Consider the following 15,646-nt stretch of genomic DNA (forward strand, 5'->3'; position numbering starts at 1 on the left):
AACATCAGCCCCAGGAGTGCCGGCAACTTGGTTACTATATCCCACAGTTTCCTTTCTGGCATTTGGGAGACCTCCTGAACGACGCACGGGCCGTTATTTTCCAGTGTTCACAGGAATCTCTTGGAATAACCAGTATCCCCGTGGCTGCCAGGCTGGGACTCACCGGCACAGTCCCCCGCTGAAGGTCATCCAGCCACTGCTGCTGTCAGCCTGGGATCCAGCCGGATTCGAAAAGGAAGCCAAAGGGATTCTCTCTTTAGATTAAAAGGCAATTTATTTACCCGCCCCTGTACATTAATTTTTTAGCTGATTCTTTTGCCGTTCACAGCTAACACATCCCACCCTGTGCTGTGGAGTTGATGCAGTCGCTTTTGCCCTTAAAGGACATCAGCACTGCCCTGTCCACCCCAAAAATCTTAATCTCCTTCCTGGAACAGTTGTGTCAGTCAGATGTTTGCCATGAGGGCAGTCCTGAGGGTGCACCTGGGCCACAGGCCGAGCAACAGCATGAGGAGTTAAGAACAGCCACACTTTCCATGGAATTGTTCTTTATACCTAAAACCTGCCTCGCCTTTGAAAGTGCTGACAAAGTACCTCACAGCCCTTGATTCAGCAATTTCTTCCTTTTAATGAACCCATTTAAATTCTTTAAGTGAAGCCATTTTTCTCATCCTGGCACCCGTTTAAGCGAGGTGGTGTCGGTGAATGCCCACGACGTGAAGGCTGAGCAGTGAATCCGCGCTTACATCTGCCTTCCCGTTTAACCTATGGATAGGAAAGCTGGGAAGGGACAGTCAACAATTCATTCTGCAAGCAAATATCTCAGGAAAATACCAGCCGTTAGGGGGAACTCATTTCCAGAATGACTATTAACCTCCGACGTTAGCTACAAAAGAAAAATAGAAGCATCTGGAACAACTGAGGAGGCTGAAGGTGTAACGGCTGCCGAGGTGAGCCGCTGCAGGAGCAGGTAGAAGGGAAGAACCCACAGAATCCCTCCTTCCATCACCAGATCCTTCCAGAGGGAAAGCTTCGGCTGCCCTGGAGCTGTGCCAAGGACGACTGGGGAGCGTTTTGCCTGACGCGATGGTCGATCGCAGGGGAGAGTTCAGATCCGCGCCTCACGCAGCACCTTATGGCCTCTGAAGAAAACCGCAGCCCAGTTTATTAAACTATTACCTTTTTTTCTTTTAAACATTTTAATCTGGAAAATACACGTCGCTGTGTTTACTGAAGCAAACACCCAGAGCGCAGGGTCTTGATTACTACTGTATTTAATTAGAATATCTGTTTTTTGCAATGGGCCATTAGCACTCGTTACTAGGAAATGTGATCACACCGCTCTTACTAACGTCTCGTCAAATATTCATAGGCTGTATTGACCAAAATGATCCTCATTTCCAGTGGCAACTCAGGTGGATGGCTGAGAAAATATTTCCTATTTTGAGAAGCGCTACATTTGTCAAAATATTCTCCCTGGACAGAACGCACTTTTCTTTATTCCTCCAGAAGGTCCTTTTTTTCCTGGTTGCTCATCTTTTTCCCCAATCTCAGCACTCATGATTTGTGTATGTATTTTCATAGGCCTTCATTTGCCAAGTGTTTAAAAATAGACACAATGATTTCTTCCTTACAGTGCTCAGAGGAAATAGCTGGAATAGTTTAGTGCTTTGGGGTTTTTAGCTTCGTTTAACTGGCAGCACAGGGGGGGTGTGAATTTCTATCGCTTTAAATCTACAAATTGCTACGGATTTATCAATGTAAAGTTGTGCATACTAATAAAAAGAAAAAAAAATTTCCTTACAGAAAGGCATTAAGCACTTCTGTACTGATATATAATTACATCCCTATTGGGAATTCAACTGGAATAGCTTTCAAAAATTTTCCCAATAAGTTATGTACCTTTAGCAATATAATTAGACGAATGCAGTACGTGCATGTTGAAAGGGTTTTATTCAACTGCTTTGTTGCAGGAATTGCTGAGGAATTCAGGATATGAATCCTGTGCCATACTTCAGCTGGCAAAATGTGGATTTTCTGTCAGCTCGTATGTTGCCTTTGAGGTTTTCCTCAGTGAACTTTTCCATAAGTTCCAGTACTCGGGTGGGCAATCTTTTCTGTGGGTTCTCTGGAGCAGTGTTCGGTGGGGTTTGCTTTCTACACGCAGCCAGGCGCTTCCAAGGCATCTCCACGTTTAGGTACACATGTAAGTACCCAACGTGATGACACAGACCAGGCTAAAGAACTCTGCACCCTGGCAGCTATTTCACACCGACTCTTTGCAGAACCGGCCAAAAAGTCCAAACCCAGCCGATTTTCAGGACACCAGTGTGTCCAAGTGACATTTCACGTAGATCAGCCCCATCAACAATTTCCTTCATCTGACGCTGTTCTGCTGTTTGCAGCAGGGTCTGAAGGGGATCTCAGGGATCAAGAAGCAGTAAAGGCCCTGAAATAGTTCAGCTGAATTGTCTGATGGAGAGAACTAAAGGGTTTCTTTGTCCCAGAAAAAATATCCTGCCATCCGAACCATGTTGCTTCGGACTTCAGGCCACGTCCGTTCCTCATTTAATTCCATAGTAGTTGCTCCTAATGAAACATGGCATGAACGGGACAAAAGCTGCAGACTGCCTGCCGCAGCTTGTCAGCCTATCCAGAAATTTCTTTTTTTTTTTTTTTTTGTTAAAGTTAAAAGAAATGCTTAATTCAAAACCATCTGAAATGATGCAATTATTTACTCGGTAAACTATTCATTCTTAATGCGCTTTTGTTGGTCTTGGAAGCACTGGTTTGTATTGTCCTCTTGCTGCGTGTTGTCTTGGCGCTACAGCGATGAACAACGTATGCCAAGAGCTGCTTGTTGAGGCTCAAACTCCCTCTGAATTATTATAGTCACAAAATTAAATGCAAAACTGTCTCACTAAAACCTTAGTCCTCATTGAAGCTCATGAAAGCAGTAGAGTTGCGTTTGTAAAGTTGCTCAGGTGTCTAGTTATTTATTAAATTTATTACATCTGAGCCTTGATGACCAAGGGCTTAAGAAACGTTCAGTTTTAGAACATCATCGATGCGCACGTGTCACATCCACACTGCAGAGTCACCAGGTTAGCTCAGCACCAGCACCCACCTGTGACGTTCCCGACTTTTGGTGGCCTGGGGGGGAGCGTCTTAATGGTATTTTGAAGGATCTTTCTCTATTTAAGCAGAAATAGTTTCTCCAACTGGACTCTCAAGAGCTGGTCCAGGTTTCCAAACTTCCATCAAATCATTGATCTCCTGTTTTAAAGCATTGGCCACAGGCAGCATCAGTCTGAGCCGAACCTGGGACTCCCACAGCTCCTGTATTCGCTGCTTTTGCTGTTCTGCCCCTTCCTGGAACCTGGAAAAACCCCTGGAATCTGGGAGGCGCGGGGCGGGCTGCGGGACACGGGCACACCGCCCTGCCTCCGCCGGGGGGGGCGCCTAAAAATAACGGGAACCGAGTTCCCGGCTTCTGGAGCAGCTTCCCAAAGGCAGCTGCCCGTGGGGGGGCGGGGGGGGAGCCGCTGGTGTCGGAGACCCACGTGTGGTACCGGTGCCCCCCCGCCCTGCGGCGGGGGGGGGGGGGGGGGGGGGGGAAGCGGCCCCTGCGCGCACGGCCGGGGCGGGGGAGGGGGGCGCCGGGCAAGGATGCGCAGCGGTGGGGCGGGTTCCCCCCTCCTCGCGGTGTGTGTGGGGGGGTCCCTCTGTCTTCCCCCGGGCTTTGGCTGGGGGGCTCTGCCGCTGCCACCTCCTACCCCCGGGGGGGGCCGGCCCGCGGCCCCGGGGGCGGGATGGAGGGAGGAGGCGGGATGGGGGGGTGGGGGCGGGAGGGAGGGAAGGGGATGGGGGAGGAGGAAGGATGGGCGGGGGAACAGGGGTACCGGGGGGGGGCCGGCCCGCTGGCCCGCGGCCCCGGTGCGGCGGGGTAGGCGGGGTGTCCCGGCGGGGGGGTGGCCCGCGGCCCCGGTGGGCGGGACGGAGGGCGGGGGGGGGGGGTCCCGGCGGGGGCCGGGCTGGCGGGGGCGGGCGCCCCGCAGACGCCGGGGAGCGGGCAGGATGCTGGTGGCCGCGGCGCTGTGCGCGGCCGCGCTGGGCTGGGCGGCGGGGGCCCGGCGGCTGGGCGGTAAGGGGCCGGGGGGGGGGGTCCCCGCGGGGTCCCCTGGGGGTCCCCGGGAGCGGGGTGGGCGCTGGGGTACGGGGCTGCGCTGCCTCGGGCGTTGCCGAAGAGTCCCGGTGCCGGGAGTGTCCGGCGCTGCCCCGGCTGGCAGCCGCCCCCCAGGTCCCCCCCGGGCCCCCCTGCCGCCCCCCCGCCCCCCGAGCCCCTGTGGCTGCCGGGCCGCCCCCCGGCTGGGCGCGGGGGGATGCTGCCCCCCGGCAGGCGCCGCTGGCGCGGCCAGATGTGCAGCAGCTGGAGGCAGGACCGGCCGTGCCGTGGGTGCAGCACCCAGCCGGGCGGGCCCCGGGCACGGGGGGGGCGGGGGGGGCGCCCCGTGCCCCGACAGGTTGGTGCCTTCAGCCGGGAGCCTGCACACTGTCACCTGTGAGTAATGTGCGTGTTGCTCCAACCTGAGGCAAATCGTTTCGTTGCATCTATAACTACGTTTGTCGTTGTGCCCCGCTCCTGTCTGCAGTAGGGCTCCTGCGGGGGTGGGGGTGGGGGGGGGGGGGCAGCTGGCAGCTGGGGATGTGTTGCTTTGCCTGAGTTTTCCACTTCCCAGGAACACTGACACATCCCTTGTCTTGCATGACCGAGGCTCCCTGCAGTCAGGCTGTGGCACATCTCGTGCAGGCAGTGAGGAGATACGGGGAAAACACAAGGAAGCCTGTCTGCATCCACGTATCCAGTTGTCCTGTTACCCAAAATATATTTGGGAACTTAACTAGCAGCGAAGTCTAGGCAGTCATCAACTACAATAAATTTTTCATGAGCTGAAAGCAACGGCAGATTTCGCTGGTAAGACAGAGATTTTCTGCCAGTTAATGGGGGAAAAAAACCGAGTTTGTTTATCGGAAAAGAACCTGAGTGCAGTTTGTGACGCTATTTCTAGACAGTTGCTGCAGTTTTTTAATGCATTGTGTTTTTCTCATGCCCCTCACAACAGCAGTGGACGTATCCCTCAGGAGAGGTAAGGGGGTTTTGCTGTTTGGACCAAGCCTGCATGTGTGCTCAGTTACCGAGAGAAACACAGGTTATGCCTGGAGATGTATGTTTAATAGTTTAGTCAGCTTAATCTAACTTTATTTAATTTCTGGGTAAAATGTTAGCAGACTCTGTGATTTCACGTACTTAACTGTTCAAAAATTCCAGTGCAAAAGGTGTTTTAAATTCCCACTCTTAGACTGGCCATGGCAGGAAACTGCAAAAATAAAGAAAAGCCAGCATGTATCCCATGGAGGGGTTTGTACGGACCTGTGCTCACATCCCATTCGTTCTGAGTGCGTTACAAATCATGCTAAATGTTTTTCTTCCGTAAAAACATGTAGGTTAGCAGATTGTGCCTGCTGTGTGTTTGAAAAGAAATATTACCGAGTTAAACAAAACTGTTTGTTTCCACAAGTCTAAATATTGGGACTCTTCTGCTGAGAAGCATACAAGTGCATAATTTTAGATTATGTCTCGTTTCACTTTGGTCTTTAATTTCCTTCTCATCAAAATAAGCCATGCTGCTTCCTGCGTGAGAAAGTCCTCGGCTTATGACGGTCTGAAAACACGCATTTGCTCCTCGGGCGGTGGGTACCACCACAGCGTGGGGTGATGCTCACTGTTGGACCAGGTGGACACATCTCTGTCCACTGCAGTATATACCCCATGAAACTTACTGCGTATACCCCCAAAGATAAATCATTGTTATCTCTGCTTGTGGAGGGGATCTCTAATTTTAGCCATTTAAATTCCTTTTAAAATAACAATAATTATTTTAAAAAAGCCTCCTTGAAATCTTGTAAAGGAACTCTAAAAGGTTGCACATGTCAGCTTCTGCTCTGGCACAGCATCGCGTCTCTGTAAGGAGCTCCAAGTGTCTTCAAATCGCTGAAAATTCCTGAGGGAGCGGAGAAATGCAGGACGTGAAGAGCAGTGCCATGCGGATCAGCCTAAGCTGTTACGTGCAGTGAGCAAAGTTTGGAGGTGCCTTTCCCCAGTCCAGTAATACAAGAGGCTTTTTACCTGTGTTGTTTTCCATACAAACTCCTGTACAGTGCAAAACTCAAAAAACCTGAACTATTAGCATCTATTTTTGGTACTAACAGTCATAGTTGCTCTAACAGGTTTCTTTCCGTTCCTGCAGGACAGACGGTTTGCCGGGGTGGAACACAGCGACCATGCTACAAAGTCGTTTATTTTCATGATGCTTCACGCAGGGTCAGCTATGAGGAAGCACACCTCGCCTGCAGAGCTGACGGTGGACATCTAGTCAGCATCGAAACAGAAGCAGAGCAAAGACTGATTGAAAAATTCATTGAGAGTCTCTTAGCTTCTGATGGAGATTTTTGGATAGGGCTTAGGAGGAAAAAGGAGAAGGTAGACAATAGTACGGAGTGTCAGAACCTCTACTCCTGGTCAGATGGCAGTTCATCCAAGTTTCGGTGAGTACCTGTGAGTGAGACTGGGAAGAGTATTTATAGGTCAGGGACTGTCACCTGCCGTTAGCGATCAGAGAGGATTATTTCAAAAGAATCAAGCAGTGTTGTCCCAGCTGTCGTCTGTGTTCCTTCTGCAGTCATTAAAGAGTGGTGGTATCTCCAGAGAGCGATTCATCCCATCCAGACATAAGCAATAGGCAAGTAAGTTACCGCAGTCTAGAGACCCTGCTTGCTCTCTGTTGCTCTATATCAGACACCTAGAGTGTCTAGCTTGGGCTAGATTGATAATTTTTGATTGCTAAAAAGAGGTAGAAAAACAAGCGATCCGGTCTTTTAAAATCTCCAGTTAGGCAAGTACAAAATAAGTGCTTTGACCTGAAGGTTCCTGCGCCTCGGATCCCCTGAAGTCTTGTTCCTGATGTCCTGAGCGATGGGCCCTTCTCATTGTACCTGCTGAGGGAGCAGCACTTCTTTCCTGCGGGACAGTAACATTGGAGAGCTGCAGTATTTGCTGTAGATGTGAAAAAAATGTCACAACACTTACTAGATTTACACTTCCTTGTCTTAAAGCGAGCAGAACCACAGCATTTTCTTTAAAATATAAAGGCAACAGCATTTACAACCAGTACAAGGTTGCTGGAGTTGTTTTCACTACTTTCACATTTCTGTTCAGTATGGAATCGAAATGCGTTTAGCCTCAAACGTTCTGCTAAATAATGATTTGATTTCAATCGTGAGTCAGTTTTCTACACAAAAGATATTCTTAGCTCTAGGCCTACAAGGTCTGCCTTTCTGTGGTACAGAAGTAGAAAATCTGCTCTAAACATCGCCAGGTTGATGAAAGCCCTAGCAACAGGGTGCCAGCTCTACAGGGAACTTCAGGTTCAAGACTCTTTTGCCTGGTAGGTATTTGCTATTGAACCTGTGATTAATTTTAAAAAATCAGACTATACAATGTTCAGTCATTATCCTGAACTTCTTGCTGCATTTACAGTGGTTGAACTGCAAATTTCACGAAATAACCCAAACATTCTTAAATAATTTATGGCAACATGTCAAATGTATGACGAGTCTGCCTTTGCATTCTTCTTTATATTGGACATGTGTAAAAATACCTCGTTATTGTGAACTTTATGCTTGGGGATCCCATAAAAATTGTAGTCACTCTGTGCAGGAATGAATAAAACAGATCTGCTGTTAGTACTGATCAATATATTAAAGTTTCTGCTGTGGTTCAGATGCTGGGGGTAGGTCATAGGAAGCTGGAACCAGATCTGCTGCTGCTTTATTGCCTTTCGTTGGTGAGACACAGGTTATTTATGGTACATGACAAAGCCAAGGGAAAGGTCAGGGGCATGGCAGCGAGGGGGCACTAGGGGATGAACAAAGCAAAGGAGAAATACAGCATTGTAATGATTGAAAAAAATACTGCTTCAACATGTGGGGGGGGGTTCCCCATGTTGAATACCTTGGTATATCTGGAATTCTCTATATTGTATGGATCGGCTCTCAGCCAGTGCTTGGCATGCAGAACATTGCTTGTTCCAAAATCAGTAGGTATTGAAGACTTTCTCAAAATCAGGACACAGCCGTAGAAGGTTTCTCTGTGGTGCCTAAAATGCTTCTTCAGTGATGAGCGTATTACAGAGCACTAAGCAGCGAGGTCTTCCTGTGTACTGCTTGGAAGGGCTCACACAGTTTTCTGGTGGTGAAGTTTATTACTTAAAAAAAAAAAAAAAATTGTCCACAAGACAAGTTTTATGCATATTAGTGTTTTTCTAGACAGACAAAACCAGATCTTGCTTTAGCTTTTTCATTTTCTTCTTAAGTCAAGGAATCATAGAATGGTTTGGGTTGGAAGTGACCTTAAAGATCCTCTAGTCAAATTTTGCAGGCGTTGGGCACTGAGGCTAGAAAGCAAAAATCACTCCGACAGATGACTTTGCACAGGTCTAAAACCGTGTAGAGGAAGTCCATGGGCTCCTGAGCTTTTACTCGGCCTCGCAGGGGACATTCAGGCAGTGAGGTACTCAACCCTTCACTCCCTGATATTTGTTGAACACCTTGCTGGCCGAGGTTTCTTTGAAAAGTAAGAATTCCCAAAAGAGAAGATACACTGTAAATCATTGTATTGTTGTTCCTACTTTTACAGATTGGAATTGGCAGGAGGTGAGGGTGGAGGGGGGTGGGCTGAGCTGTAATCCGCTTTGATTCTGCCCTCTCTGGTGCCCTGCATGCTGTATTCCCATCTGAGCTTCTGCAGTACCGTGGGAAGTGACGTCAAGTCTTGCTTGACACGTTTGTTGTATTTTCTTAGGAACTGGTATGTAGATGAGCCATCCTGTGGGAGTGAAATCTGTGTTGTGATGTACCACCAGCCATCTGCCCCACAAGGTGTCGGAGGTCCTTACATGTTTCAGTGGAACGATGACAGATGCAACATGAAAAATAACTTCATTTGCAAATATCCTCTTGGTAATGAGTCATTCTGTAGCTTTAAAAACCAACCTGCTCGCAGTCCCCGAAAGGAGGTATGAGGAGATTGCAGTAACGGATAGGGAAACCCTTGCTTAGCTTCACTGCAAAGATCTAGTGGGAGACATACAGTTAAATTTATGCAAGTCCTGGGGAAAGCAACCTCAGTATCTTACTATGTGTAGCTACTTGGCTTGTGAGTCTACACGAATTGTCAGAGGATTTTTTCTAAAGTATTTGCGGTCTCAAAGGCAGCCTGAGGGAGAGAGAACACTCAAGAAGGGTGCTGATGTGATTAGACTATATTCAATACATTTGGTCTCCCTGCTCAAGCTTATGAGGCAATTGTGCATATCTTTTTTTTCTTTCAGAGAAACCAACAGATGCTCCAATAGATAATTCTCAAAGAGGTAAGTTACAGGTATTTGTTTGGGGCTTTTTTTAAATGATATGCTAACTTTCAGTAGAAATACTCCGTATTACATTCATTGCCAAGGACACTCCCAGACTGAAAACTTCCTAAGCAAGAAGCTGCGCTGCAGCTGGCACTTTCCTCGTGCTATTCCATAATGCATTCTGCAGGAACACAGTCTTGCTGTAGTAGATGCAGGATCTGGGACTGCTGGTCACGCCGCACAAACCTAAGCAGAAGAATACTAGCCCACCTTACACATCTTTGCAGCTGGCAGCCTCTTCCATCTCCTCTCACCCTCGCTTTTGATGATTCTTAAATTCTTCCAAATAACATCTGTAATATTAATTAAGCTGCTTCTTTCCAGGTGCCGCAACAGAGCCGTTAAACCCAGTATTCCCAGAAGAACGCCGTAAGAAAGACGCTAATGTAACAGTTGTAGAAGCCAAAGGTATGTTGTGCATTCAACAGCCACCTTGTTCTCTAACTGTGCAGGCCCACGTTCCTCACGTGTGGCTGCAAACGGTCAACATTTCAGTCTGAAGTGTGTGACCCTAGATTTAGAAGACTAATTTAGACACCAGCACCTGAAAAAAAACCAAACCAAACCAAAACAAAACTTCCCTCAATTATTTTCCAATACAAACCTAAACCAATCGCTTTGGCTACCGCAATGTTCTAAATCTAAAGCTGTGCGAAATATTCGGGGTCTGAAAAAGGGACTTTTGATTTATTGAATCACTTTTGGATGTCTAAATTGTTAATGTTTTGTTTGTAAGTTTATTAGTAACTATGAAAACCTTTTGGTTTCTTCCTACCACACTGACTTCCCCCCCTACAAACTCAGAGATCAAAGAAGACATTTTGCTCTCTGAAATCTTTTGGCTGAGGGTTCCTAAGCTTTTTAAAGATAGCATGTCTGAAGGATTTGCACTATTGCTGCCTTCTTACAGTGAGGCTTGTTGGTTCCTCATCTTGAAGATTCGAGCTTATTTGGCTTTAACCTGCTTAACTAGGTGGTTGGTCTCTGTTAATTTGCTGCCTTTGAGAAGAAGTAGATACTGCTAGATCGTTAACAACTGAGGTCGTAACGCCCACTGAGGTGTGATGATGCTGTCATTTGGAACTGTCAGGTTTTTTAGGAAGTTCTGTACATGTCAAATACAACTGGAAGTGAATAAAAGCCGGAATTTCATTTTTACCCCTAGGACCTGTTCAGAGTCTTGCCTACATCCTTATTCCCAGCATTCCTGTGCTGCTTCTCCTGATGGTCATTACAGCCATCTTCTGCTTTTGGCTCTCTGTGAAGAGGTGAGTGAACCTGTGTGTCGTGGTTTAACCCCAGCCGGCAACCCAGCACCACACAGCTGCTCGCTCACTCCCCCCACAGTGGGATGGGGTGGGGAGAGAATAGGAAAGAAGTGAGAAAACTCATGGGTTGGGGTAAAGACAGTTTAATAGGTAAAGCAAACGCCATGCACACAAGCAAAGCAAAACAAGGGATTCATTCACCCCTTCCCATGGGCAGGCAGGTGCTCAGCCATCTCCAGGAAAGCTGGGCTCCATCACACGTAACAGGGACTTGGGAAGACCAACACCATAACGCCAAACATCCCTCCCTTCCTCCTGCTTCCCGCAGCTTTTATACTTAGCGTGATGTTCAGTGGTATGGAATATCTCTTCGGCTACCTCAGGTCAGCTGTCCTGGCTGTGTCCTCTCCCAGTTCCCCGTGCCCCTCCAGCCCTCTCCTGGCAGGGTCTGAGAAACTGAAAAGTCCTTGGCTTAGGATAAACATTACCCAGCAGCAACCAAAATCATCCGTGTGCTATCAACCTTGCTCTCACACCAAATCCAAAATGCAGTGCTGCACCAGCTGCTAAGAAGAAAACTAACTCTGTCCTGGCTGAAAGCAGGACAGGGCGACTCAGGCTGTGAGCGTCAGCTTTCCTCGGGAGTCATCATTAGTGTAAGAGAGGTGTGGGTTTATTTTGTATTTGCCTCTGTAAAAAAGCATATTATGACCTGTGCTCTTTCCTCCATCCCTAAGGAGGCAGGAGCGAATAGATGCAAGCCCAAAGGAGGAAGATGCATGGCTGTCTAACCCCAGGAGGAACAGCCCAAATCTGGATATTTACAAAGTAATCAAGACGCAATCAGAAGCAGATCTGGCTGGAACCAGGCCTGACACTAAGAATTCTTCCTTCCGGATGCAGGAAGATAAGGTGCTTGACAGCCTCTCCAGGGATGATGACGATGCTGCAATGAACACATCAACCAGTGGCTTTGTGACCTTGGCCAGTACTGGCAGTGGCTTTGTGACCAACGATATCTATGAGCTGTGCGGAGATCGTGTGGGGAGGAGCCAGGAATCAGCCTGGGTGGAGAATGAGATTTATGGATATTAAGGAAATGGACAAAAAAAAAAGCCTGGACTATGGATGACAAAGTGAATATCAGTACAAGCTGACCTGCCCGCCGTATGCACGTGTTTTAACGTTAGCATATGTGATGTATATCCTGGTTTTGCATTGTCCCTATATTTTTCTCTTTTTTAAGAGATATGCTTTTTTTAAAGATCCAGACTGAAAAGAATGTGTATATTTTGCTTTGCATCAAGCCCTTTGCTCCAGGAATGGCTTGTTAATACTGTTGATTTTGGTTTACTGTTGGTTTTGGGGGGGTTTTTTTGGCACTCCAGAGATTTGCCTTTGAAACTAAAAGACAATCCAAAATCCCTACTTATTTAATTGACCTACTTAACTCTGACTTAACACAAAGGTGTTAAAAGTCAACCACTGTCACACCTGGATTCTCATAGGTGTCTGCTTCATCCCCTTCTAGTTCTTACCACCAAGGCAGCGTACACGAGTCACAGTGCATAACCGCGTTATTTATGCCATTAGGTTGGGTTTTAAAGAATCCCAGCAAGTTCTTTGGTGTCACAAGGTGAGCTCTGCTCCCTCTCCCACTAGCAAAAGGAGTTGCAAAGCAAGGAACACGGGGCTTCTCTGCAATGATAAAGGAAGGGAATGGGGTACTCCAAAGCATTCTGCTTTCTCTTGGGGAATTACAGAAGCCTGTAATTACAAAGATGTGCTAATTTGGCCTAAATGACAAATTGAGTACCACTTCCTCTCTTACAGGAGGAATAACCAGTTGCAGTTTTATTCTAGCTCTTTTTTCTCCTTGGGCCTATGACAGATACTGCATTCCATGAAGACTGACATCCCGATGTTAATCTCCATAGAGATGGAATTTATGACACAGTAGTTGAACGTAAAGAATTGGATAAAAAACAGCATTTTGACAGGTAAACTGAAGTGGCATGCTAATCACTCATAATAAATTATCTGGTTTCTATTTACAGGGACTTCACATATTCCAGTATGTAGATTAAAGAAGTGTTAAGGTGAGGTACTGAGGACAGTCCACAGAATTTCCTCTCTGGCAGCACAAGGGAATGGCGTCTTAATTTACCATAGTTTTTAAGGCGTCATTTTGAAGCCAATATTAGATACCTCCCATTTTCCTGCACCTTTGGAGGAGTAGAAATGAATGGCGGCAGGGCATAGCAACTGCCACACAACTAAATATAAATACAGGTGAAATGAGACTTTTTCCTGTTAGATAGGAACAAGCAGGAACACGAAGCAACACTGTTTACCTCAGGGAAAAAATTCAGAGTCTGTGAGTCACTGCTGGACTCCTAAGGGAAAGAGACAAGAGACGATCCTTCGCGCTAAGGGTTTTTCTTCAGAACATTATCTCTGTTTCTGTTATCTGCAGCACATGTATTAAAGTTGTTAAGAAGCTAGGAGGAATCATTTGCATGGAAGTGGGATGGAGGACCTGTCCGAATGTCTGCAGAAACAACTTCAGGCTGGAGTTTTATCCTCTCTGAGGTGTATAGAGTCAGACCGGGCTAACGGGATATTTTAAGAGTTTTTGCACTGAGTTTAAATTTCTCTTGAGTGAACAGATAATGTATAGTTATTTTAGTCAACTGCACATAAATATGAGATCCATGATGTAGGAAGGTAAAGACACCTGTGGTGAACTGTTCCAAGATCAACTGAATTTAACTTGGTCATTGGTATGTTTTAATACTTCAAGAGACCCCTTGTATCACAAGAATAAGGAATGTATATTGGAAAAGAGAGAAAGGTGGTCCCGTGCATATCAAAAAAATTCAGAGCGCTGTCTTTTCTGCTTGGGAGGATAATGTCATTTATTACTGTGAATGCAGAAAGGCAACAAAATGAAAAGTTGGGTGCCAAATATTTTCTTTAAACTGCACTCGCCTAGCTGTGGTTTGGTGAAGAGACACCTGGGCTTACCCACAGCAAGCTGAATACTGCACAACTTTACTTGGAATCAAGAAGGTGCAGAATTTGCCCGTCGGCATGGATTCTTAAGTAACTAGATGTCTTTGATTTTGAGCTCATCACGTGGACAAGTTTTCATCTTCCATGCATTAGACAGAGGACTTTCCAGCATCTCCCTTATAAGCTTGTAATTTCCTATGCCATGTAATGCAGAGAGCATCACTGTATACGTTTGCTGGGAAGAACATAGCAAAGGGGACACGGGAGCAGTGCTGACAACCTGGGATTGCAATTAGCTCGGTTTTGGCTAGGGCTTTCTGATACGTATTTTGTTCATGTGACATAAATGTTTGTCTCACAGTTAAAAGGACTCAGCGACCTTCACGGGAGCTTGGAGCTAACTCCTGTGGCAAGGTCTGTGCACTGCTGCATTTGTCAGTGCAGCCAAGTGTAACAGGAATCTGGATAAAAACTGAGATTCATATTGACTTGAATGTGCTCAGAGCGAATGTCATGGGTTTGCTTTAGCCGAATTCCATTGTAAAAGTTACTTACAAGAAGTTGGAAGTACTTGCAATTACCCAAGCTTTCGGAAAGGGATAGGAAGGGAATTCAGATTTCTCCAATAAGCACATGCTCTTGGTCCCATAAAGGACTCTTTCTGTAAGATGTTTGATGTTAATACTGAGATCTGAAAAACGGGAAATACATTTATAAGTAAAAGATTCCTCCCACTGAAATGGACAGGCACAACCCATGCCTGTGCTCCCCAGGTGCCTCAGGCTATAGACGGACAACACAGCGTTGGTTTGCACGTTCTGCTTATTAAAGGTAGTTGTCCTTACCTGAACGCGTTGGTGCTACATGGACGTGTGGAGTCTGGAGCACAAGTTCTGAAGCAAGTGGTAGATTCTAAGGTAAAGTCAGTGGCCATGAAGTACTGATAGCAACAGTTTGGGCACTGGATTTTTTTTTTTTTGGTACAGAGCTAGTCTGAGTTTCTTATGTGAATTGAGTCCAGCTGTTAACACTGAAGTCGCGAATATGTTTAGAGGTTTGCATTCAGAGCTGTACGGCTTCTTGCTAGGGATCTTTGCATGTTCGTAGCTGTGTGCGTGTACAAAGCACTGCGAAGCTAAGCCATTAAGATTTATCTGCCCTGTCTGGTCTGGTATCTCAGCTGTTTCATACACTGGTTTATATATTCTCAAGGCAAATATGTTCAGCTTTGAGTAAACCAGCACATTTTGTTTTGTCTGCATTTACTCTATTTTCAATTATTCCAGCAATGGAGCTGTTCCTTAAAAATGGAGTTTTATTTGATTGTATCCCATTGAACCAAGAAGGGAGTGCCACGTAGAGAACCAAGTACATTGAATGTTGGAAAGCTGGACATCTGCACTGAAGAAAATAAAGCATTTAGGACATTATTGTGTACCTGGAGCCATTTGGATTCAGCTCTGTACTCTGTCTCAGTCTGATCTTAACTACTGCGTGTCTCAGTCCCATGTGAAAAACAAATAACAGCATTTTGCAGGCTTCCAGGGATGTCTGAAATCTAAAAATGAGTGACTCTGAAGTGATTCTGAGATTACACTAATGAGGCCTTGTAATTGACAAAATTTTAATTTTATTGTCCAGCAGATCTGTGCAGCAATTTTGAAGCATGTCTAGACTAAGTCATTATGTATAAAAAATTATTTGATTAAAGATAGGGTTTAGTTGAGCAGTTCTGGTACCTGGCCCTGTGTATATCTTTTTTACTTTGTCAGATCGTGTCTGACCTTTTCACAAGCCAAATAAAAACAGTAAATACCTGTTTATCTATCT

At 46.3% G+C, this 15,646-nt stretch overlaps 1 protein-coding gene across 1 annotated transcript; it reads left to right on the forward strand.

The window, feature by feature from the left end:
• The first annotated feature begins 4,077 nt into the window (after window positions 1-4,077).
• On the forward strand, window positions 4,078-15,259 carry LAYN (layilin). Its single transcript, XM_037409979.1, has 7 exons — window positions 4,078-4,144; window positions 6,309-6,606; window positions 8,921-9,078; window positions 9,450-9,488; window positions 9,858-9,941; window positions 10,699-10,801; window positions 11,539-15,259. Exons 1-7 carry the CDS (start codon window positions 4,078-4,080, stop codon window positions 11,894-11,896), a joined length of 1,107 nt encoding a protein of 368 aa, XP_037265876.1. The 3' UTR covers window positions 11,897-15,259.
• Window positions 15,260-15,646: the final 387 nt, after the last annotated feature.

The sequence above is a fragment of the Falco rusticolus genome, chromosome 16 (genome assembly GCF_015220075.1).
Source record: "Falco rusticolus isolate bFalRus1 chromosome 16, bFalRus1.pri, whole genome shotgun sequence".
NCBI classification, from domain to species: Eukaryota; Metazoa; Chordata; class Aves; order Falconiformes; family Falconidae; genus Falco; species Falco rusticolus.

Excerpts from the sequence above, each read along its gene's own strand:
- LAYN (XM_037409979.1), top strand. The coding sequence starts at position 4,078 with ATGCTGGTGGCCGCGGCGCTGTGCGCGGCCGCGCTGGGCTGGGCGGCG. Across the intron at positions 6,607-8,920 it reads GGCAGTTCATCCAAGTTTCG|GAACTGGTATGTAGATGAGC; the intron begins GTGAGTACCTGT and ends GTATTTTCTTAG. Across the intron at positions 9,079-9,449 it reads CATTTGCAAATATCCTCTTG|AGAAACCAACAGATGCTCCA; the intron begins GTAATGAGTCAT and ends TTTTTCTTTCAG.